Here is a 26,874-nt window from a genome sequence, read left to right as displayed (position 1 = left end):
CGCAGACACGCAACAAAACTGCAAAGTATGTCCATGACACTCCAGTGTGACACAAATGCAATAAACAAATACGCAATCTCGTCGACCACAGTGCTTCCCCAAGCCTCACTATCAGGGCACTAAGACTGTGCTGAACAAAAGCTGTTCTAAGAGAGGAGTGTCAAGAGCGTCAGGGGTTTTGGCGCTCATGGCCTTTGTGACGAGGTCTGCAGAAGGAGAAGGAGGGGAGGGACAAAAGCTTCTCTATGTTTAGTGCCGCAACTTGTATAAATCAGTCTTTGTTAGTGAGACATGACTGGGATTCTTGCTAAACAGCTATTTTTACATCCTTGAGCTCCAGTGAGGGCAGTTAACGTACAAGCAAGAGTGCATGGCCTTTGGCTAAGTGAGACACTTCTGCCAACGTCATAGGCCCTCCGCCTGCTGGAAGGAGTGGGGACTTCCATGAAAAATGTGCATGCCTAAGATACAGCATTCTGGACAATAATTAAAAGCCAATTCTACCACCAGTCTGTGACAAGGTAAACAATCTTGATTTGTTCTGTTGAGATAACATCTTAAATATAATGTACATTAACATGATGTGAATTACAGCTGCCACAGCAGATGGGAAGTGCAATATTCTATTCACAACAAAGAGTGTGATAAATTGAACAAATGTGCTAATCCATCCATATGCATTCAAACAGCTCAGGATTTTACCTACACCTACAAGAGTCCAGATATTTCATGTGTATCTGGTACAAGACTCTAAATTAGGCACACACATTGGTCCCAAAGCCTTCATAACTGCTCAGCCTTGTCCCTTATGTCAGTAAAAGTATCCCTGCTCAATGACTAGGATATAAAGCAAGTCTAACTATTTTGTTTACAACTAATCATTTCTCAACAGCTGATTTCCTTCCCTCACAAGTTAGAATAAAGACAGCAGTATAAACCCAAGTGACATTTAGATTAATAATGTAACTAGTAGCAGCTTTTTAAAAATACAACATTCTGTTTTTCTCTGGTATGGAAATTGTGTAACTGGGCCAATAATGAAAAGCAAATTAATATTAGAGGCTTTTAGCACTGCCTGGTGAACTGTGAAAATGATTCTGCCATCATTCCACAGCACTGTTTCAACATAATAATTCCTACATGGAAGAAGGCAATAGAGTTACACAAACATGTGATTTGCAGGTGAACATTTTCCACTGACCTTGCAAGGCCTAAACACCAACTGCTGTCTATCAGAGGCAACAAGATCAAAATATAATGTTCTAAGGTTAAATTGTCCAGGATATAAACACTAAGGTTCCATAAAAAACATTAAACCTACCGTGAAACCTGTATATCCACTGGAGCTCTCCTGTCTTGGAGTATTCCTGTTATTGATTGTGAGAAACACGTATGGTCGTGGTGTTATTATCCTTGTTTGTGCCTTCTGGCTTTATCATGTGCTGCAGTGTATGTGAGGGGCTGCAGTTAGTGACCTCTCCCTCCTCTGACTTCCTGTTCTATGTAATCAGGTCGTCACAGACCCTCAGAACTGCCACAGCCAACTGAGAAGGGGTGGGACCAGGGGAGCGTAGAGTGTATGTGTGTTACAAGTTACAAATATGTAGTGGGAGTGCACAGAACATATTCAACTGATAAAAGCAAAATGATTTCATTTACCACTGAAGTTATTCCATTTCTGTTGCAGTCTGGAGTCTTAACTTTTATCATTTTGGACATTACTGCTATCAGCTATTATTCAATTAACATTTTATTTATTAGATTTATTGAAAATAAACAGTGTGATGCTGTCTAACAGAGCTTTTAGTGTGAAAGACACAGACCAATATCACACATTTTTAAGTCTAGTCTGTCCAACTGTCTTTCAGGTAGCTTAATGATATCACATTCATATAAATGACCTATCACTGTGTTATCTCCCATCCAACATCCTTTTTCAAAAGGAAATACATCACATTAATTAAAGAAGACATAGCATTTCATGGGAGCTTTCAAACCTATCGCATCTCACCAATCACATTCCTTTTCCTAGCTATCTTCTCTTGTCCCTGTTTACAGCCGTGAAATATTCATGTCTTCATTTACATTGCAAATAGAAAGTCTGTGCACAGCTCATAATTACAGATAAATCATTTTCCTTGCCTTTCTCTTCCTTGTGCTGCATCTCAGGGCTTCATCCTCTTCCCTGGATTGGAGCTTTCCTCTGCTTCCTGTGGAGACTTTATGATTCTGTTTGCCATCTGCACTCTCATTAAAAGAGGTCAGAAATGCCACAGCATGGACAGCTTCCTCTACATTACTTCACAAAAGTTCTCCTTGGGCAGATTACTGCCCAACCCCCCAAAACACTTCCCCTCATGTTGCAAAGATACATAAGAAGTGATAAGAAGAATTTGTAAAATGTATAATATTGTCAGAAAGCTCTTACTTTCAACCAATACTGAGGCAGTGCTTCGCTATTCAGTGCTCCATGTTGTTGGAAGTATTTAAGCTTTTCACAAAACACCTGCATGGTAAAGGCAATGATGTGCTGTACAAATAAAGTGCACACAAGCTCTGAGGACTCCAAGTCATGCATGAGACTGCACCTTCATGCATAAGCAGAAGTACTATTATCTGGATTTTACCCTCCCGACTAGACTCTTAACAGGTCTCAGAAACAGAGCTGTAGGAAGGCAATGCTTTTAGAAAAACAAGGCAAATCAGTGATAAGTGATTATCTTGTCCAAAGAAAACATAACCTCAATTTAACAGTAATTATCTAGTAATTCTTTACCGTGCATGGGGCAACAGTGAAGCAAAAAATTGAAAAGCCAATGTGGATTACTGTGAAAGCCAGGTATACTGTCCTCTATTAAGGAGAACAACTGACAAAAATTTATTATCCAAATAAACAGTTAAGTGGGAAATATAAAAGTCCCTTTTCACAACATCAATAGGAGGAGTAGAGACATCAGGAGAAATTAACAAAGAAACAGTGAGAATAGCAAAAAATGGGACCACCCAGGCAAACAGATGAGTGAAGTAAAAACAGCACTAAGCTTATATGTCCCTAAGTGAATCCTATTGAACCCTTATGTCTCCATTTGAGAACCACCCACAACCAACAGTTGTAAGTCCCAAGTATCACTGAACTTGAATTGTTATCCATGTCCATAGTATAATGCTGGTCCAAGAGAAAACAAGAGCACATCCTTATTAAACTGTAATATCACATCCTTGCTTTGTGTGCGAGCGCTCCATCTTCCCACACAGGTCAAATACTCAACAGCGAGAATCTTAAGCCTCAATTCTTCCAGAAGAACCAAAGCCCAAATCCAGAAGTCCTCAGAAAATAGACATCCATTTTTAATGGACTACAAATGACTGACCTTGCAATAACACAGCAAGGCCTCATATACTGTCTGTACTTTTTATTATGAAGGACTGTAAGCAGCAAAAACCTCTGACGCCTTTGACGTTTGCTAATTCAATGTAGAATCTTTGTCTGAAAAAAGGGTGTATTATCAGCATTATCTGTAAATTTATGTTACGAAACGTACTAAATTATTTAAAAATCACGCAGTAGAAGGTAAAGCTTCATTCATCCATGCAGTCAAATCTGTAGTGTTTTACATGGATGACCTTCTGTTTGGTTAGTATCTCATACTATGATTATTCAAAACATTCAACTACATACATTAAGACACAGTTGTGGCTCAAAATACCTCAATCTTATAAATGCCACATTTGCTTATGTAAATGGTGAAAACTGATTTTTTTTCCCCACAGCTAAATAGCATGTTAATGAGGCTCTGTAAGAAACTGGTGCAGCCATAGGAGCCAGCACCAGTCTCTGCACAGGCTACAAGGCCAAACAAGTTGGCTCCATACCAAAAAATCAGAACAGTTGTTTTTTAATGCAGCTGGGCACATACTATGGAGGAAGCATTTGCACATTCAAACTTTGCCAGAAATAAACCAGTGAACTGACATCTGCTGTGTAATGTAAAGACAGTGTTCAGTTGTGATGTTTGTGTGTGGTGTGTTTATGGTATTCTGTAGACACCACCTGGGCCTGTGTTTAAGCATCGCATAATCCGTCATCTCAAAATCTTGCTGAAAGTCCTTAAGAATAAAAACACTCTGACCTCAGAGTACAAATGACAGTTATTTATGAAGGGTCTTACTCTCACCTTCAGTGAGGGAAAATCCCCATAAATCTGGGACCAAATAGACATTATAGAGATGTTTTATTTTTTTAAAGTTGAGATTTGTTGAGACAGTTTACAAGTCTTTATGTGTGTAGGCAAAAAGCAAAATAACAGAAAATTATTGAGTGGATCAGGGCCATTTGGTCACTAAATCAGTACTCACAAAAGTAGTTCACATTCTTAACCAGTCGAGTATTAATGCTAATGATAACATTTTTAGTTCATATAGGGATTCTTTGAGAGAGCTTGGGACAATGATTTTAAATTGTGCACCATCATCAGGACACCAGCAAATCCAGGGAAACCTGTAATTTGCATAACTGTAATTGAATCTTCATTTTTTTGTCGAAATGAGCACACCTGTGCATTATCAGTAATGCCATAAGAGCGATCAAAACTTTATTATTGATTTATTATGGCTGGAACTGTTGGGTTTGACAGACTCAATCACCATTACAAAGCTGCACCTGCTTTATTAATAAATTAATTTTATTTATTTATTAATAAAAAATCTAACACTGCAATAGCTTTGGTTTCTGTGGAAAGATCAGGTTCTTGTTGATTGAACAACTGCATCCCACACAAGATCTGTCACAAAAACTGTATTTTTTTGCTATGCCAAATGTAATTAAAAGATCTCTCCTCCTACAGAGTCTGCTTGTCTCTTTCTGAACACCACCTCCTGGCAACTCCTAACCTGTTAGGACACCTCTGGAGCTCTACTAGATTTTGGTGGTGATCTCCTAAGTGTCCTAGGTGCTCTTACTTTCACTCCTAAAAATGTGACCAATAATACACCACAGTCAAAATTTGTAGTCAGGAGTGATTTCCTATTCTGAGATGCTTGATAAATATGGATGTTGATTTTAATAAATGGTTTAAAGTCAGAAGGAAAAATAACATATCTAGTCTCATCAGCTGTCTACATAAGAAGCCTGTTGTGAAAGTCTTCAATACATCGGTCAGACAGTACCCTATAAGCACGCTCACCAACAACATATTGATCCATAAAGAGCACCTACTATATGATCAAAACAAGCAAGCTCCCGTCCCTCATCATCTACACAATCCCTCACTCCCTCTCTCAATTTACCATCCAACAGCCGCACTGCTTTCATGTGCAGCTGTGAAATTCTCACCCAGCCAGGCGCCATCTGACCCCAGCCTTAACAATCTACGGTAGCTGTCCAAAGAACACAGACCTTGGTAGTCATACTGCTATCTTTGCAAACAGCGTACACAAAGACCAACATTCTCATGAGACCATCTTAAGGGCAAACAGGTGTTATTAATATAAGTCCTGTCACAGGTGACTTTATAACAAGACAAAGTCCTGATTCTTCAAACTTGTTTATATCAAAAACAAGACTTTCTGGAAAAACAGGAATCACAATCAAACTGTCAATACACAGGTCCATTACAACAAAGCATTAAACATGGTTTAAATTTAAAACTATTATCAAACTCTAGATTTTTGCATGAAGCATTATGTAAAATATCTGCAAAGGAACAAGGGATGCTTACCAAAGCTTTCAAATGCAGATATTATATCCTCTGAGGCTTTATTGAACAGGTATTCCCATTAAGCAATTCTATGGTCCCTTGCCCACAACCGCAGTATCACTGTTACTCCAATGGCTTGGATAGGCAACTGTGTAATTGCTGTCTTCGCTGCACTAACTCTTTCTTGAAGGGCGGGGACAGGAACTCTCCGTCCATCGTTCCATATAATTCACTCGAGTATCCACAGACATAGGGAGGGAAGGATCGAGAGAGTGAGAGGAAGATAACAGAAGATAGTATAAGGAAGTTAAGTTAGCCTGTAATGTACGTGATTGTTGATTCGGACTGCGGTGTATTTTTTTAATAAAACAAGAAAGGCCCAATCCATTTTTCACCAATCAGATATAACATGTGCCACCTCTAAGCCATCCCTCCATCCTTTAACCCCCCTTAAAAAACGCAACTACCCTCCAGCTGCCCTGTACAGGTTTTAGCCTCAAACCGTGCTCACAGGGTAAAGCATTAACTCAAACGGACCAGGTTTAAACATTAACACAACCTCACATCATGTATGACTGAGGGGGCACAGAAGCGTCAGGAGGTGCATATAATGTAGGAAACTGTTCAGCACTCAGTATTAGCCTTTACATCAAAACTAAAACAACTACAGTACCTCTCAACTGTGTTTTCCAGGAAACATGGGGCTTTGTGAAACAGAGAAAAAGAGAGAAAAAACACACACACAAGGCAAAATAACATCCCTTAGTGGAAGTTTCCACTTTGTTAGCGCTTTTTATCTTCCTGGTCATCTGTTCCCAACACACACTCTGGGCAAAAAGATTTCCTGTTTTGCCTCCTTTTGTCATTGTAGTTGTGTTTGGGAGTTTGTCTCGTACTAACTTTAGAAGCTCTTCTATATATTAACATTTACATTATGCTGCAGCAATTGATGTCTCATAGATTGTCCACAAAACTGAGGATTAGATCAAGATGCCCAACAATGCAATTAGACAATGTCAGACTCACTAAAGGAAATCCTACACATGCTGTCCTGAAAAAATGTCACAGCTGTGCTTTGAATGGAGAAAGAAGAAAACAGAATCACATATGCACTGTGATAATACAATAACCAAAATCAATGATTTGCTGACATTACACATCAAGGTTTTGTAAAATACACAATCCCAATTTGAGAGTGAGAGATGAATCTGAAATGACATCAAGCAACCTAATGTATATCTACAGTATCTATACAGCAGCATTTCTGTAGCTCCACGAAAACAACAATTGAACATGTCTACACAAGCGTTTCTCTGTCTAAAATCAATCAAAGAAGCAAGGAAGCCAAATCACCTATTTTATAGCTAACAACAAGTGAATTGTGGAGCCTCAAGGTAATGATCCCTCATTGGTGTACCACCTTTAAACAAGCCAGAGATACCACAGGCAAGGGTCTGCAGTGCTGACTGTTTTGCACACGCCTCACCAGTCTGCCAAGTTAATATTTTTCAGCATCCACTGATAGGAATCAATGTCAACGTCTGCATTATTTATAATTTTCAAAAATGACAGTAAGTGCTACAGAGTGGAGCTATTTATGTAGCACTCAAATGGCTGTATAAGAGCTGTAGAAAAGCTAGTAAAAGGGCTTTGGATGTGTTAAATGTCGTCACACTATCAGGTGCTGTAACTTTACAGTGACCAATAAAATACATGTGCAAAACAACCCAGCACTGACACCTGACTGCAGAACAAAGGCAAGACAATTATGCTTAGAGAATGAACCTTGCTCACTCAAGAGTTCCTCCCATAACAAACATGCACACTGCATGACAATAACAAACATGCACACTGCATGACAATTATTTAGTGCATGTGTTGTTGTGATGGACATTCATTCATAGTGTTTTCTAAGCAATTAGTAAAGGTTGTTATTTCAGTTGTTTCTATCTGATTCACTAAAGGATTAATCATGCTGTAGTACTGATTCACAGTGCAGCTATTGATGCTCTTGACAACCTAATTTGCAAAATGACACCACCATTCAGGTGGCGTTCATGTTATGTAAGAGACATCAAGCTTCCATCCACATCCCGTCTTCCAAATTTTTGCAACAAACAAACATTTCCATACTAAGGTTAAAGAATCAATCATTTGACAGCCAACTCTCTGACCTTCTGCTAACAGTTTCAAATCTAATCACATTTTTTAAAGGCTAATAACAACAGCATGTGCATGATCAAAAGAAAAACAAAGTCCAGAATGGCAAGTTATTAAAATGCAATTCATATCTCTTTACCTGGTTCTTAAGAGTCCAAGCTTTGCACAAATAAGAACGAGAGAAGAAAGCTGTTGTCCAGCCACTGTTGTCGAGTGAGTCTGGCCACTTTCCTGTCTACCCTGCTGACTTCCCTCCCCTCCTCTTACTCCGTAAAGTCTGCAACACCCTGCTCCAATAACCCCTGACCCACAGGAAGTAGACACAATAGACTGAAAATAACACACACCTCCCCTGGCAACAACTGCCCACCCCAACCCCCATTGCTCATCGCTTCTAAAGTACACCTACAATACACTGGCTCAAGATAGGTGGGTAGAACCAAAAATATCAGCCACTACTTGACAAGCTGTGCACATGCCAGTGCACCATCCCACTTTGAATTCCCAGCGTGGCCTTTTATTCACTCCTGCATATGCACGTCTCAGTGCAAAGACATCCGTCTTTGTCCACAGACAGAACAGACATTGTTGGATATTTTTATATTTAATGTTTTGATAAATGAGCATGCAGCGGCAGAGGGATTCACAGCAGGTTGTGGGTAGAGCAGCAGACCCATGGCAGTTCCACTGTTTGTTCCACTGTTTCCTGCAGGGGGACCACTGCATATTGAGATGGATGATTTCTCCAATAGTGAGGCCTGAAAATATCTGTGGGTGAGAATGTTGAATGAGGTATGTTTATGCAGTACTGTTTGGCCTAATTGTTAAATAATGAGGCTTCCAGTTGTGTTATGTATCTGGCATGTTTTAAGGCATCCTGACTGATTACAAGTAAGCTTAAAAAAGCTGGAAAATATGTATGATGTTAATACTTCAGTCCATTCTGTGTGTGCATTCTTATCCATGCAGTGTGCAGCAGAAGTCTAATCCAATCAGTTCAATGAAAATTATTCCAAATTGCATTTAGTGCCCAGTAAGAGGTTGCTTTGGACATCATCTAATTAGTCCCTCTCTTGCCAGAATCCGTCCACTAGGAAATGGCTTGAGATGCCGCATATAGCGATAAGGAAATGGACTCTGATATGCAGTTCTGCATTGCCAGTAGTGTTGCGATCAAAAAGTGGTGCCTGATTACTCAGCAGAACAAAAGACAAAATAAGATTCCAGTACAATTTAGGATCCCAGTTATTCCAGTTAACAGATGTTTGAAATTTATTGAAATTATTTAATATGTAACTTAGAGGATAAGGAAACATTGAATGGTTTCAATAAGCTACCTTTCATAGTACTCATTAATTTGGCATCCTGTTCTACAAGCTGAGCTGAGCTTGCCTAGGCTTGTTACTCAGCCAACTTCAAGACACACCTCCTTTTTTAACCAGTCCCCTGAAACTGCTACACACCTCCACTCTCTGTTGTCACATTCAGATGATACTGCTTCACTTTCAGTTGAAAGGGAATGTGTGGTGTCAACACATACCTCAGAGGTTGTGTGCTGCATGTGTGTTCGTGTGATTCCCGTACAGCAATTCACATTTGGTAAGGAATGTGTGGTATTCCTTGAGCACAAGCATTTTAAGCCACCAACATGTGCAGCAAAGATAACAATGCAAAATATTTTGCCAACTCAACTATTACGCAAACTGCCCCAAAAATGTCTTCTCTCTAACTGTGGGTTGGCCTCTGTGGGTGTGTGCTTGCATGCCTGCAGATTTTTTTCTAGCAGCTTGCACTCAGTTGTACTCAGCTCACCTGCACACACCATCTCTCACACACAGCGTCTCTTAAAAGGTTTCCCTTACTAACCTTTTCAGTCCACAAACCAAATGTTTAAAAAATGTTAGTGCTTCTAAAGCTCTTGGATTATTGCCATTTCCTCCCGCTGAAGCAAAAGTGGTAACAAGATATGCTCCATTTGCAGGGCAAAAGGTGATTAATGGAAAGAAGAAACAAAATAGTATAAAACCACTAACTACAGTTCAATAATGCAAAGACAGTCTATGTAATCTATAAAAGGAATAACCAGAGTTAGCAGTTAGCATAATAAACTTCCATTTGGTGAACAACATTATTTGTTTTCAAATATTCTTACTCCCTTGCATGATCTTTTCAAATTCTGACTGGGCTTTTAATCTGTGAGCACATGGGAATGAAAGACTATAAATGTAACTAATGACAAGAACTGAAAATATATACCATCCACACAAATTATACATCATGACAGGAATTTAAATGTAGTGGGTTCATCTGTCAGACATGCACCAAATATCATGGCCAGCCAACATTTGCTCTATTACTTAAATAATTTCTCACTTTCTTATAATTCATAGCTATTACTCCTCCAGCATGGTGAAAATGCACTCACATTAGTTTGTGGGCAAGGGCAAAATCCAGGTCACAAATCAATACCTATTACTCTACTGAGTAGGAAATAACATTAAGCTTAGGACATGGAGAAATGGACATTGTTCACTGTACTTAAATGCACTGGCCAGGTTTTTTTTTTTTTGTAAAATTTGTAAAGGTATCAAGTTAAATGACAAATTTCTGTTTCAGTTATTTAAAGAAATCGACTGAAAAGCCTGTCACATTAATGCACAAACATGTCAAAATAACTTAAAACCTATTGTCAAATGACATCAGGTGCTTATGGAAAGAACAAGTTTCTGCCTGTCTTTATGTTTAACTACTCCCTGGCTGATACATTAACACCACAATTACTATGGTTCCTTTATGTAACCAATGTGAATCTTTGCTGAAAATGATTCCCAGACTCAATGTACTTAATTACCCATGTTCATACAGTGGCCTATTCAATCTGCGTGCTCTGAGGACGGCTTGTGCGTGCAGATGGCAGCCCACTCTCAGCCATGAGAACCAAAGCTGTACTAGAGATAAAGACCAGCTCATCTGACTCCAAAATATGTTACTCCCCAGAACACAGGTTTATCACATAGATTGCACTAGTATCTCCCTGGTGTTTGGTCTGACAATTTTAATATTTTGCTCAGATAAGTGGGAGGTTAAAATGTTGCTCTGCCACAACCTTGACATTTTTATCCTGTGAATTCTTTCTTTTCAGTACCTGCCCTCTGCTCTCCTGTTTTCATCCCACTGCCTTTGCTTCTGCTGCCCACGCCAGTCTAAGCTCTTGCACAGAGTCACATGCACTTGTCAAAGCTGCATCGTTAGAATTCAACACATTCCTTTGGCATGGCAAACTCAGTTCAAATGATCACACTGTTCCTTGACCGCTCATGAGAGGGGCTTAAACAATTCACTTTTCACCGCCTATTGGCCTGTACACAATTGAAGAGTGCAGTCCAGCCAAATGTGTACATAACAGTTAAATAAATAAGAAAAACTCACTGTGGAACATAGACTGTGACATTAATTAAGTTAAAAACATACTACATCAAATTCAAAAAGTTACATTTTAAAAACCAAGGAAGAAACACAAGTTCCCTAAGGCTTTAAGGATATGACACAGAAGCAGATTTTTCTTGCAGCACCACTAGGCAACAGCTAGTCCAATGTGTACTACTTAGTAAGCTATTATAAACACCACAGATGTTAAGAAAGCTACTATTCATAAAGTAAAAATGTCCCGTAAATGTCTCTGCTAAATTTAATAGCCTGTTACACAAAACACCTTTACACATACAACTGCTTATTAGAAAAGGCTTGTGTTAGAAACTCCCTTTGCAGAACCACACAGGGGACATCACACCATTTAGAATAAGACCTTACAGATCTCACCACTTTCAAACACTATGACTTTAGCTATATTTTCTCTAACATTTACCAACATGAACAGTTGCCTGTATTCTGAACCAGAAAGAACAAAGTAAACTGCTACTAAACTTATACTACTGAACAGTTATTTGATGTAAAGTTATATTACCAACCTTTTGGTCTGCTTTGGTTTCAAACAACAGCTGTTATCCTAATGCCACTGTCCACAGGTTTCTAAGACACACCATAAGCATAAAAAGAAGAGAGGAGTGCCAGGGAGGATTCAGTGAAATGCCAAAAAAAGTGGGTGGACAAGGGGAGTAGGTCCTTCACACTCTTCCAAACAGGCTGGAAAAGAACACTCTCTACGGAGCAGGGGTCTCTGCTGCATCTCTATGTCTCTCTCAGTATATGTGTTTGTGTGTGTGTGTGTGTGTGTTTGTGTTTGTGCATGATTGTATGTGCATGTGTGCAAGTTAAACCAAGTCCTCTGGCTTGAGGCCAGGCCAAAGATATCAGGCAGTGCCATAGTAACTCTAATGCAATCAGGAACGGTGGCCACAACAGGACTACTGGGGAATAACAAAAAGCTATCCATCTTTCCCTGTCCACTTCAGTTTGTTTTGAGGATTCGCACAGAAACTGATTTGAAAAAGTAGATTAGATGCAGACAACATCCCTTTTATTGAGGGCCTGTCTGTCTCACAGTAACTTGGGAAATTACACAGGTCAGGAGCAATATTTCACATCTAGTCTCTAGGCTGACACCCCAGGACCCTCTGTCTAACTCAGCTTGTCCTCAGGCTCGGACAAGTGTGCACATGTACTGGTGCTCACACAGCACTGAGCAAGGGAAGAGGGGCAAAAACTACTATGACAGCAGTGGGCTATATTAAGGGGCTGCAGACACAGCGGCTAGGGTCAGATCACACACATCACATAACTAGAGTGCCAGCTGCATGTGTGTGTCTGTGAGTGTGTGTGGGAAACGACAGGTGAGCCTTTGGAGTTAAATGTGAACAGATAGAGTCGTGCATATTTCTAACTTCAAAAGCTGCCCTCAAACCTGATCATTCAGCATTTTTAAGCACTAAACTTCTCCAGACTTTCAAATTCAGCAGAGCAATACAACAAACGCTCCCTGGGAAAGTCTCTTTTTAAAACAAGTCTGGAGGATCTCCAAACAGACAGCACATGTCTGTCAATTATCTGGACGACCTTCTGGAAATTATTTGGTAATCTGCAACTGCATCTACTGTTTCATTTTGAAGAACACAACTGGCAGTTTTGACATAATGGAAAACTGGTTGATGATATCTTATGTTGGAAAAATTTCCCATCTTAAAAATGTAAAAACAAGGCAGTTTTTCAAAGGTATTGGTCACAAGTCATCTGGCAACAAAAGCTTCAGACAACACTCACAACATTAGGCTGTTACTTTCTAATGGACTGACAGGTCTTTAAATACATGAAATAGCATTAAACTACATGAAAGTCTCATTATAGAGCTGAAACGGATGGTCAATTAAACAAGTAGTCAATTAGCAGTAACCGCCCACTAAACTGTCAATTGACAAATTTTTAAAAATCGTTCAGGATACTATATACTAGATACTAGTATAGGCCCATGGAAACACTGATCAGCATAATTTTCTAACATATAATAGATCGTATAATTAATTTAAATTAATTTACTGATTTTATAATCAACAGCAGATCGACCAATGACAGAAAATGAGGATTAGGTGCATCCCAGTGAGCTTCTTTACCTTTTTCAGGAAAAGTTAAAAACCTCTAAAATCTGGAAAATGTACTCAGAAACAAGTCTCTCTCATATTCAGATGTTCAGCTAACTTGGTATACCTGCTTCATGAAACGACTTGTATTAGTAATGTTGATCAAGTAAGGTTAAGGTTAGTAAGGCTGAACAAGATGACACATACCATAACAAATATATGTGTCCAGCTACAGTGACAAGGCTTAATGTTAAAATGTCATTTACGGATTCATTATATCCAAAAATGATAAGGTTACTTATGGTAATGTTATTTATTAATAAGGACACTCTCAAACTCTCAAAGGACACTGTACAATTATTCTGTGAGTCATAGTGACATCTTTTTGACTCAGACACCTGGAGAAACCCTGCATGTCACATACAGTAGCCTCCTGGATGCCTGTAAGTTCAGGTATACAGTGAGTACGGAAAGTATTCAGACCCCTTTAAATTTTTCACTCTGTGTCATTGCAGCCATTTGCCAAAATCAAAAAAGTTAATTTTATTTCTCATTAATGTACACTCAGCACCCCATCTTGACAGAAAAAAAACAGAAATGTAGAAATTTTTGCAAATTTATTAAAAAAGAAAAACTGAAATATCACATGGTCATAAGTATTCAGACCCTGTGCTCAGTATTGAGTAGAAGCACCCTTTTGAGCTAGTACAGCCATGAGTCTTCTTGGGAATGATGCAACAAGTTTTTCACACCTGGATTTGGGGATCCTCTGCCATTCTTCCTTGCCCCCACAACATGATGCTCCCACCACTTTTTCACTGTAGTGATTGTATTGGGCAGGTGATGAGTAGTGCCTGGTTTTCTCCACACATACCGCTTAGAATTAATGCCAAAAAGTTCAATCTTGGTCTCATCAGACCAGAGAATCTTATTTCTCATGGTCTGGGAGTCCTTCATGTGTTTTTTGGCAAACTCTATGCGGGCTTTCATGTCTTGCACTGAGGAGATGCTTCCGTCGGGCCACTCTGCCATAAAAGCACCTGCAGTTATAGTTGACTTTGTGGAACTTTCTCCCATCTCCCTACTGCATCTCTGGAGCTCAGCCACAGTGATCTTTGGGTTCTTCTTTACCTCTCTCACCAAGGCTCTTCTCCCACGATTGCTCAGTTTGGCTGGACGGCCAGGTCTAGGAAGAGTTCTGGTCGTCCCAAACTTTTTCCATTTGAGGATTATGAGGCCACTGTGCTCTTAGGAACCTTGAGTGCTGCAGAAATTCTTTTGTAACCTTGGCTAGATCTGTGCCTTGCCACAGTTCTGTCTCTAAGCTCCTTGGGCGGTTCCTTCATGATTCTCATTTGCTCTGACATGCACTGTGAGCTGTAAGGTCTTCTATAGACAGGTGTGTGCCTTTCCTAATCAAGTCCAATCAGTTTAATTAAACACAGCTGGACTCCAATGAAGGAGCAGAACCATCTCAAGGAGGATCAGAAGAAATGGACAGCATGTGAGTTAAATATGAGTGTCACTGCAAAGGGTCTGAATACTTATGACCATGTGATATTTCAGTTTTTCTTTTTTAATAAATTTGCAAAAATTTCTACATTTCTGTTTTTTTCTGTCAAGATGGGGTGCTGAGTGTACATTAATGAGAAATAACATGAACTTTTTTGATTTTGGCAAATGGCTGCAATGACACAAAGAGTGAAAAATTTAAAGGGGTCTGAATACTTTCCGTACCCACTGTACCATCACTTCCTTCTCATCTTCCTTTATTAAAAGATTAATTAATTATTGGAGCAAGCGAGGCAGAGAAATAGAAAGGTATAAAAAAGATGTAAGAAAAGTAGAGGATGCAAAGAAAAATAACAATATAGAGTCAGAAGGATAGAAAGAATAATAAAAGGGAGAGAGTATAAGACCCCTCCTTCTCTCTCTTCACCCGCCATCTGGTAGCCATCAGCGCCTCACACAGGAAGGGGAGGCCATGCCTTGCTGGGGCGCCAGGGAGCGGCTCCTCTTCCCTCCCGGTGCTGCAGAGACAACAATCGGCCAGCGCACTGCATTGCTGTGCTGTGCAGTGCAGTGCAGTGCAGTGCAGTGCAGTGCAGTGCAGTCCAGCCCATCCTAGCCTTAGCTGAACAGCCAGCAGCAACGCGGGACCAGGCACTCACACCCCAGCAGGCCAGCAAAGAGGAGCACAGAGCAACCTCACATTCCTGCTGCCTGTGCCTGCCAAGAAGCACTGGGAACGGAAAGAAAAGAGGGAGAGAACAGAGAGCTGCTCTCACTACAGGCTGCCTAATGGTGTGGCTCTGAGGAGCACTCCGGTCATTCTCCTTCTATTCGCTTTTTCTTCACTCAATGATGATGATAAAGCTACTGATTGCCATTTTGGTATATCCCTGCCTGCACATGTATCTGTAGTCCTAGATCATTAGATTTAAAGACACTTCCTCTGTTTTGCAAGAATTCAGGGCATGTACATTCTCATAATTTTGACCCATAATTTTGAATTTTTTTACTTAGAGACAAACTAATCTGATAACAGAGAACTCTGCAGCCTTCTCGTTTTGTTCGAGTAGACCATCTTTGGCCATCTGTGTTCTCCTTCTAGTCCTGTTCTAGTCTGTTCCTCTACAGAAAACATTACCACTATAATATGAAAGTAGAGAAAAGACTTACTAAACATACAATTTTTACTGCCAGGCATCATTAGCTGAAAAGTTGAAAGAAGAAACAATGTACAGCAAGTATGTGAGACTGCTGATCTAAGAAAATACTGTCTTTAAACTGAAAATTACCATATAAGAGAATCATCCAGATCAATCATGAGAAACGAAAAGAATACTTGATGATGTGTACAATTACGCTTGCCAAATAGTTTCTGTCCATCTGTGTTTAATAATAGCTGCACTTGAAACTGTTCAACTTGGCACACTGACAAATAGCACAAAAGAATCATTTTACTACTCAACAGAATCATATTCCAACAGAAAACTCAACTCTGAATCTGTTCCCATGCCTCAAACAGGAAAACCAAGTCTTCATGAAAACCTGTTTTTTACAGTCACTCCATGAACTGTTTTGTGGACTTGGCACACAGGACAGTAAACAGCTGCACCAGACAAAAAGAGACACATCTGTTTACGAAATGCTTCATGAGAGCCTTGGCCTAGCAATTTAATTCAACAATCTCAGTGTTCCACTAAAGCAACACATCAAGTTTAAAGAAGGATATGATTACACAATTTAAACATTCGGGAAGGATTTGTGCATGAACTGTCACAGTGCCACTCATGAGGTAAATACCACCTTAATGCACACTTGCTTTTTCTGTTGTGTTGTATTGAACCTGCTTTTTACATCTTGGAATGATCAGTACACAGGCAAAACAATATTTTAACCACTAATATAATCACAGCGCGGTGAACATTCAGTACATGCCCCATGGCCCAGTTCCAAATGATTCTTTCTTGCTCAAGTATGTTCTGCTTCATTATCGTTCAACTAAAACACAACTTACAATTTGATTCGATCCAATTTTGATTTGGCTTTGAGACCTCTGGGTTAATATTACTGTTAGATGCAAGTTTGCACTATAGTATTAGGCTACTGTTGATAGAGAAACTAAAATTGTGTCCAAACAATCACTTTGGTTGTATGCTGGTATTAATCATATATTGGGCTTTCAAAAACAATCTCCTCCCTCAACCACCTTAGCTGATGCCTTGGGTATAGAAGGCCATGCACTGAAGTGTCGATCCTACATGACAAACAAGAGCTGATGAATCAAAGTTCAAACTTGAATTGAAGTTCACTTTATAATATTTTTTTGTGGTTTCCAAAATGTCTATCAGTCTGATGCTGAACACAACATCCTATCCAAATGCTTGAGGGAAAGAGAAGCAAGGACTGCTATATCAAGACTTATGCATATACAATGGCCGATACGCTCACAAAGATCCACCATGTAAAGTACAGCAGCTGGCACTGAGGGAGTTGGGGTGGCAGTGTAAGCCACATGACCACAGCAGGAAGAACACAAGACAGTGAACTGGTGGCCACACAGTCAGCATTGGGTAACAAGGAAGAGAAAAAGACACCAGGGCTTGAGTTGTGGGATTCCAAAATTCTGGTTTAGAACCAGAGAGAGACAATGAAAAACCCCAAACAGATCAATTCAGTTGCTTTATTTTCACTGGACGGCCCCTTTGGGTGACTGGAGTGATATGGGTAATACATGTTTTAGGCTCTCAAAGTGCTGTCAAATAAAGTAATGATGGAAAACACATGATGAATAAAATAGAGACACTGCTGTTTACTACACATTTCAAACATAATTTTGATAATTTAAGGCTGCAAAAGACTGATGAGGAATTTACGATGTGCCAAAAAGTGATCTGAGGAGCCAACTTACAGGCTGCAACTTTTTTTTGGGTGGTTGTGTTTTTCTTTGTGGTGCAATGATATGATTTCAGACCCGCTACATTCTATAAATATCCAGAAGAAAATGGAGACTAGCCACAATCATGTTTACTTCTATTGTATTTTGAAACAAAGACCATAACCTCATTTAGGGTCAAAAAAGGTTTACATCTGAAAAAATACATATTACTTTCATTCTTGCACAGGCCATCCTGATGATCACAGCTGTAAATATCATGAAATTTGCTGATGTATTTATTATATCCTTACAGTTAACTTTGACACCAAAGTGCGTGGCAATTTGGCTACAGTGAAACTGATACATCTCTGTACAAAACAACAATGATAGCCTGTGACTGAGAAAAAGTGGGCCGGATAACTACTGTTGTAGCAAAGATATTAATATTTAATGGTTATTTCTTTGTAATGGACATTAAATAATTAATGGCACATGCAATCCATTTTCAAGCTGTGGCAGATCACACAACAGTAGTCTGCTTGCTCCAAATGGAGTGCTGTGGCGCCCAGGACACGGTCCAATCATTTTTCTTTGTTAGCCTAAAGAGGCTAATGCTGCACAAGTACCCCTCTGTTGCATCCCATTTGGGTTGCCTGTTTGTTTGTTTCTTCAAGCTTGTGGGGTGGAGGGGGGGTTTAACAGAAAGTAAGTTTTGTTCTATGTTCCACTTGCTAAGCAGATTTAATGAATTCTGTACTTAATCAAAGAGCTATGCCTTTGTTTTCATCTGGACGGCGTTTGCATTTGTTACACACATATTTCTCTTCAGCAGTTTGTAAATGACAACTGTTTCCAGTCAGCCACAGACAGAAGTAATGGCTAACAATCATTATGGTGTATGGTGGAAATGCATTTTCTCCCACCAAAGAGAACTCAAGACCAACATGAAGTATATTCTCAGTCTCCCTTTACAACCATCACAAGAAGACCTTCAGGGTTAATATTTTCCTTCATCCGGTCTACCCGTGTGTTTCTGCACTGAGGGCCTATTAAGGGCTGAATAAAGTGTACAAAAAAATCCTAATCTGTTTTCAGTGGGTACATGCCAATGGACTACAGGGATTATAATGGTCCATATAGCTATTTGCAGTTGAAGGAAAGGGCTGAGAAAGTGCCCAGCCAAATCAGGGCTGGGCAATATAATAAAAAAATCACGATCACTGTATTTTTGCATATTTGCTAGAATGGTAATTTTTTTTTTTTTTTAAGTTGGGTGCTTCGTGACAACTTTGCGCTGCAGTGTATGATAAACCATGACAACACAAGCCTTGTCCCTTACTGTGTTGCATGCTTCTACATTCTAAATTAAGATAAAAGAATAAACCTGAGACAATATGGAAGGATGTGACTGTGACACATTCATTAATTCATTGCATTAATTTAGGCACAACTCTTGAAAATCGCTGAGGAACACTTATATCAACAAAATTGGGTTGGTGGGCCACCCATAATGTCATGTGTGGTTCATATTCCTTTAATAAGCAGTGCCATGTTTTACGAAAGGCATGAAATTTTAACAATGATATGTAAATGTGCAAAATAATGTCATCAGCAATCTGCTTTTAATGCTGCTTTGGTTTTCTTCAGTGTCACATGATTTCTTCTTTATGTCAGGTCATCATTAATCATGGCAATATAGTGCAGGTTGCACACCATTAACAGAGAACTCTAACTTCATCCCTACATCCCTCTGATAACACACTACAGAGCCATTACTTTAAAAACAGTTTTACAAGTGCTCTTTACAGAAATTCAGATTTCGGTTGAAAGGTACGAAAAATGAAAGTGGAAAAGGAGAACCAGATGGAAAATGCAGTGTCAATGAAATAGAAAACCACAGAGGATGAAGTTATGACAAACTGTGGCTGGGAAAACTCCGACAAAAGCAATTATTGTTAGATATCTTGGAGCTGTCCTTTAATGAGACATTAATGACCAGGAAGTGTTGAGTCTTCTCAGAGAATTCTGGATATAACAGCGATTTTAATCCACTACTAAGGCCATATTGTATATAGAGTATATTCTGTATATTAAAAGATGATTGAGCTGTTTAAAAGTCAAAGGGAAAAACCACCCATCTGCAGCTGTCACTCAGAACAGACAGGAAAAAACAGGGTATGAAATATTGACCCTCTTTTATGGATGTTTGTATTTAGACAGACATTAATTGGCCTACACACTGAGTTCATCTGTAATAAAAAGAGAAACAAGGCTGCCAACTGTCTCAAGCCCATGGTGACTGGGGCTGATCATATGCAGGTCTACTGAAGTGCTTTCACCTTTGAGCTCCACCAATCAGCACCAGGGCCTTACAAGCAAACTTGGTCTTGAGTGCTTAATCAGGTAAGAAGCCCTGGTTTCTAGTATAGTGCTGCTCAGTCTGAAGATGGGGATTAAAATAGAGAGCTGACATGTTCACACTTTTGTACTGTGCCTATTATTAAATGCGTACTATAACAGGACAGAGTGTTCCACGTGTTTCAGAATAAATGCAGGGATATGAAGAGGGTTTTCTTCTAAACACATGTTTTTTCTTTATTATTAACCAATTTGGCTGACTAAAAAAAATGCACCATGATCTCTTAGCAAACATAAATAAACATGTTTGTAACATAAGGTTTAGATATGTCATGACATAGATAGTATCAAGAGACAGAAGAAATATGTCATGTTTTTTACATTGCCAAAATATTTCCTATATTTGAGTGATATAATACTTTGTGACACAGTGTTACCTATATGTAAATTATGTCGGGCAGAAAATATGGCATGTTCTCACAAGCACGTATTTGACATTTTGCATGACCTAAGCCAATTTCTTGATAAGAAAATATAATCTTCTCAAGATTATTGTAATACATTGCAAGACATTATAAAACCAAGAATAGTTTGATATTTAAGAAGGTGTTTATACAAAACTATTCACGTGTTTTGATAAAGTTAGCTATGTACCAATGTATAATTAAACTGTTGTTACATTTTAACAATCACAAGGACAGGCTGTATTAATAAGACAGACAACTGAAATTTCAATGGACTTTGGGTCCAAACAGGATGAACACCTAATTATGTCAGAAACAGCTCAACCATTGTAGTACAATAACTTACAGCAGGCCAAAACGGTGAAATGTAGGAGTTGCTATGTGTAGTATTAAAAATGGATTCTTAAAATTAATTATGTGTATTCAACAGCTGTGAAAGATTGACAATTCCAATTCCTTCAGTGATTCTCCTTATTAATGCAGTGCTTTATCAATTATCAATTTATTCATCATTCCTTCATCATCCATTCCAACCAACCAATTTTGTTGTGGAAATATTAGCACCAGCGTTACATTATTTAAAATAGATGATCAGGATTTGTGTGTGCGTGTGTGTGTTTTGTCAAAATACCAGGTTTTTATTTAAGCATTTCCTTAAATGGGTAAATGGGCAAACAGCTTGTAAAATCTGGAAATATGAATTTTTTTTTGTTTGTTTGTGTCTGAATATAATGTCCATTTCAGGACTCCTGGGAAACACAGCAAGCTCAGTCCAGTTTAGTATTTGTTGGAATTGAACTGTAATTTCATCATATTTTGAGTAGACCCCTAATAAGTCACTTGTCTCCAAATAGCAATTGGCAATATGTATAAATTACCAAAATCAATTATCAATATCAATTATCACAGTATTATCATAATGTGTGACAGTAAAAATCATTCTAGTTTTCGCTCATGTGCCGTACATCTAAAATCCAGTCATGGTGGCACAAAACAACACAAATATCCTTTCTACCACCAGTTTTTCTTCCCTGAGAAAGCCAAAGCTTCAAGATTCAATTCTACATTGGACAAGGGTGCTGATTTAGTCTATGCAAGACTGACAAAGACAGCATCAACTGACAATATTTCCCAGAACCACATGATTTTATTAGGGCCAATATTCAGAGTTCAAGAGATTTCATCAAATGATTGCCACACACTTTTATAGCCAACTTCATATACATCAGGGCTTGTTTAAGCATCTAATTGTACAATTGTAAATTAACAATTAACTGTACAAGTAACTGACTAGAAATAAGCCATAAAAATGATTTATATCTTGCTAATAAACCCGTGATAAAGCATTGCTTCTGTTATTAAAATTCCCAAACAAATCATGCCCTTAGCACTTTAGCATATACTTCTGTATTGTACGAAGAACGGCTGTGGGTCATTAGCAATGTAGGCTCAATGAAAGCTGACAAATGTGCCAATTATTCTAAACGTTTTGTCTTTCAACAAACTCAGAGTCAACAAAATGTTTCAACCCGTGTGCTTTTTTAAAAATACAACAAAGAAAACAGATTCATTAAATGAAAAGTCACCAGGTCATTCAAATACCCAAACAATTCCTAGTGTCAGCCACTGACCTATGACAGCCTAAAACCTCAGTGCTTCATTACCGCCTACATGATTTTTAATTTAGAACCTACTCAACTTCTCTATTTATTTAGGGCATCAACTCATAACATCTGGTGATTATACAGCCTCATGTGATTCAGCACTATGACTTTTAACAGTGAGAGAAACATTTCCAAGCTACACACTTTTTTTTTTTTGTTAATAAGATACCCCAAGATAACTTTTTTAAAATTTGAATGTGAGTGTAATTGTAATACTTTCATTTAAATGTAAAACAAATTCATGTTCATTACATCACATATAAGGCAAACAAAAGGTTTCATGTAGAAATGAAAAGACAGCAATAAGTGTCAGTCAAGAAAAATGGATTTGGAAACACAATAATATCTTGTGGTTGTGATAGTTGAGAGGCAGAGAATGTCTTAAACTGATGACTCAAATATCCAACATAATTTAAAAGACAAATGGGATGTAAAATGTGACAAGTATTGGTTTAAAGCACTATTATTTAATATTTCTTCTTAGATGAGATACCTGATAAAGCTAATAAAAGCCTGATAAAAAAAGGAAAGATGAGATTGTGTTGTAGTGGCTCCCTAAAGCCCCGCAGAAGTACAAAATCAGTTTCTTATGTTTTCTTTGTTTAACTTGCTTGCTTGCTTGTAATGGCCAGCCATTAACTCAAAAGGCAAGATTTCACAACAGTAACAACTGGGGCAGCTAGTTGCCATATCCCCTTGAGAACAATTAAGTCCTCCACCAACTTGCTATTTACTTGAGAACGAACAACTTTAGGTCATTATAGCTAACAATTGATTTTCTGCTATTATCTCAAAGGATGGAGAAGAAGAAACATTGTGAAGTGGAAACCACCACATACTGTACATCAGTGCGACCTCTGGCAATGCAAGCTGCCTGGTCGTCCTACACATGATAAATAAGGTGTCATTTCTGGTTAATGTTATGAATTTGTGAGTGAATACCACTCAAAAGATGCTTAAACTAACACAAAAAATTGTGTAATGATTTAGAATTTAGATTTCCTGCTTATCAAATCAGCTGTTCTGTTGTGAATGTTAGACAGCCCTTTAAAAACTCAGTGTTTGTGGCTCAAATTCATTCTACTGCTTTCAGAAAAGAAAAAAAAAATCATCTGACCTGTGGTTTCTGTGAAACAAATACTTCCTCTCAAGTTGAGGACCTTATAATTCAAATATCAATAACAGAGATATCCATTGCTCTACATGGAAAGCTAGCAGATTTGGCATCTAGCATACACTCCGGAAAGCTTCTTTTCCCTCAAGTTACACAAGACAAAAGCAGATAGATTAGTACATAAAACAGTGTAAAAACAGAATTACCAACTACATATTACTTGAAAGCATGTAACATTATATGACCAGTGTGAACAGCAAAGTGTGAAAGTGGATGTGTGATCAGTCTGGGGCAGTAAACACTGTTAGTAGCTGTGACAAATCACACTTAATTATGCAGATCTTCAACTCCCTGAAACTACTGTTGGAATTGTGCAGGAATGGGGTCATCCTTTCCTGCACTCCACAGTTGTTTTGTAAATCATTTAACCCTTGGCATGTCCATCTATCACCTCAGACAGGTTGTTTTGTTACTGTTACTGCTGTAACTGTTATTGCACAAGCATTATTTCCATAAGTAATGAATGCTTGAAAATCAAATCATCAGAGGTAATACTGTGAGTTTGGACTGCAGTGTGGTGGCATAAACTCAAATTAATGCAGCTGTCAGATAGTGACAAACAGACCAACAGTAAGTGCCCCATTGAAGTGTCAATAGTCTAGTAAGCCAAGGCAAAAAAAAAACACTCTAGTTTACTGTGTAAAAGGCAAACCAAGCTCAGAGAAGACGCACAAAACATCTCAAGCTGATGAAAAATAGTAAAAGTTGGAATACACACAAGATGAGGCCTACACATGCCAGTCCCTGCGCACAACCGTGCACATGGAAGCGTCCACGGAAACGCTGGCATATTTTGTGTAACAGGTTGCTTTATTACAACGTAACAAATAAGATATAAAGTGCACTTACGTAACGTCTCAACTTTTTTTCAGGAGGAGACTTTCTCAGCCACCCTGAACACACCACATCTCCCCCACTCATATCTGCTCCTTTCTGGCTCTCCCTGGAGTTTCAGCGGAGATTTCTGTTTGGCTTCGTTTGTTTTTGGGAGTGTCTCCTTGTACCTGAAGAAAAAAAAAGAAAAAAAAACAAGTTGCCACAAAGCTCAAACGGCGAAGCTGACATATAAAAAGTTGAAATGTAGTGAGTATTTTGGTGAGTGGTAAATACCGTCACTCCTTCTTCGACAGTCGACTCACCAACAAGCAGCTCTCTGAAATGCACAGACCAGATTTTCCACGACTTGTAGTCAAATACACGAGTGTATCCTGAGCTTGGAGAGAATATAAACCTCCGCGGCACCGCCTTTTGTACAAATATAAACAGTGACTTGTGTATTTTGTTCAAACTGGAACACTGTGGGCAAAAAAATAGGCGCAGGCAACTGAGAGTCGCTAAGTTTTTGTTGTTATATGTAACGCCTCATGCTAATTCCCGTCAAAGTGGAGCGATTCCCGGTTGGCGAGATCGGATGGGAATGTCCCACAGTGTGCCGGTGCATTACGTTAGTTGTCGTTTCTACGCAAATTAAACCAAGCTTCACCGTAAACACTGTGCTTCCAGCGACCTTCCCTACCAGTTTACTCCCATGGTTCCTTAATTGTGATTGACAGGGTGGCTCCGTCTTTCCCCAAACTCACCCTCCTCTGAAACATGGCGCCGTCAAGCTAACGGACCTAACGGCCAAACGACCGGATGTTTGTGGAGTCTGTTTTCAAAATGAACGCTTTGATTTTTTACAGACCGTTCGTTTCAATGGATAAAGAGTACAACTATCCATGAAAACGGATGTTTAAAGTTACATGTAAATGTAATATTTTAGGCTACGTTTATTTACTTTGCAGTTCTAATTATATATGCTAATTTCTTCAACATTTCAAGTTATAGTATTTGCTAAACGCAATATTTTCTTACACATATGTGTTTTACTTCGTGGATTACATAATATCACTTTTTGGTATTATTCGTGTCTAAAAAACACAACGCATCCCTTCACTACGATTCCCACAGTGTCAAGTTCGGCATTGGTAAATTTATTTTGAAAATTACAACAGGAAATTCTACAGCTATAAATCAGAACGATTAACTACCAGTGAAGCGGACGAACTGGGAGGCGGTGTGCAAGGAAAACTGTACAGCTTTCAACCATGGGACATGTAGTTCAAAAATCATTTGAGTACCCTCCCGAAAAACAGCACAAGGGTGCAGGGCGTTTGATAGGTGGACCATGATGTAAAAGAGACATATGCACTGGTGTGTGAATACAAAAAACGACTCCAGCATGTTGAAGAAAAGACAAAGACAGGACCCACCTTAATGTGAACCGAAAGGTCCCAACAACTCATTGCACGTTTAAACTACACTATCCATAATGCCAAAAAAAACACCTCACCATAATATTAGTGAGGAGTGTACACATTGCTCTTTATAACTCTAGGTGTATTATTATTATCATTGCTATTATTTACACTCAAAGTTTTAACACATTACAAGATTTTCTTTTATTTAAACAGTATTCTAATATATGCAACAAATACACATTTAATAGTGTTTTAATTGCTACAGTCTCACACTACCCTGGCTAGAAAAAGACTTAATACCTTGATATTTATCTGGCTCCCCAGACCTGATAAATAGGCTATGGGCTCAACAGAGCATCTAATACTGATCTAATCCACTGCCAAATACGTGTTTTTTATGGGCTGGTATCTGAGGAATCTTATTGGAATGCTATTGTAATGGTAAATACTTCCCCCCAAAGGATGTTACTCTATTACTCTATGATTAATGACTTTGCTATTGTACAAGCACATTACCTCTTTCTTGGTATTGACAAAGAAATGGAGAGCAATTAAAGGCTGTAGACACAATACACTGTTCCACTTAATGAAATATTATTTAGGATACCATATATTTGGCTGTTCCAACTAAATGTTACAATTTCAATTAACTTCTGCCCTTGATGCATCAGATATCTTCAAGTTAACGTTTAAGAAATTGTACTTGTTTATGTGATGTTGTGTCTCAGTTTAATAGTGTCTTAGTGGTGTTCCTGTGCTTTACAGCTGCATAAATCTTTAGTTTATGTGGATGCCACAACAGCACTTGCAATACACAATCCAGTTCTCTCATATCTCACATTTTACCATATTTTATATACATAGAGTAGCCTTTATTCCAAGTGAGTCTGTATACATACTGTGGTTTTTGTATGCAGACATAAAAACCTTAAATGTCAGCAAATAATATTTTAAGCCATCACAAAATCATCATTAAAAAGGATATATAGTATTCTCAAAAGCAAGCATGTTAGAAAATTGAAAAGAAACCTGTTGTGGTTTGGCTGATTAATAATTAAAAGTCATTGATTTTTCCAAATGCCCTTTCAAAGCTTTGGCACTGTTGCAATGTTTTTGCCGTAGAAAATTAATAAAATGTGCACCTTTACAAACAATTTGCTATTGCTACAACTGTCATTTGCCCCATGCCTATGGGAATAGTAG

General features: G+C 38.6%; 1 protein-coding gene across 8 annotated transcripts in view; it reads right to left on the bottom strand.

Moving 5' to 3' along the window:
* Positions 1–25,024, bottom strand: part of gab1 (GRB2-associated binding protein 1) — a 48,673-nt gene extending 23,649 nt beyond the window's left edge. For 5 of the 8 annotated variants that reach the window (XM_026304463.1, XM_026304465.1, XM_026304467.1 and 2 more), the window contains exons 1-2: positions 24,542–25,024; positions 24,281–24,435 (exon numbers count right to left, since the gene is read on the bottom strand). In XM_026304463.1, coding sequence (XP_026160248.1) covers positions 24,281–24,352 — 72 coding nt within the window. In that variant the 5' untranslated portion in view covers positions 24,353–24,435; positions 24,542–25,024. Of the gene's footprint in view, positions 1–1,321; positions 1,479–11,824; positions 11,988–24,280; positions 24,436–24,541 lie in introns of those variants that run through there. The other 3 variants (XM_026304464.1, XM_026304471.1, XM_026304470.1) reach the window with 3 other exon arrangements.
* Between the last annotated feature and the right edge of the window lie 1,850 nt (positions 25,025–26,874).

Source organism: Mastacembelus armatus, chromosome 1, assembly GCF_900324485.2.
Source record: "Mastacembelus armatus chromosome 1, fMasArm1.2, whole genome shotgun sequence".
Lineage (NCBI taxonomy): Eukaryota > Metazoa > Chordata > Actinopteri > Synbranchiformes > Mastacembelidae > Mastacembelus > Mastacembelus armatus.
This window is presented reverse-complemented; position numbering and strand designations above follow the sequence as displayed.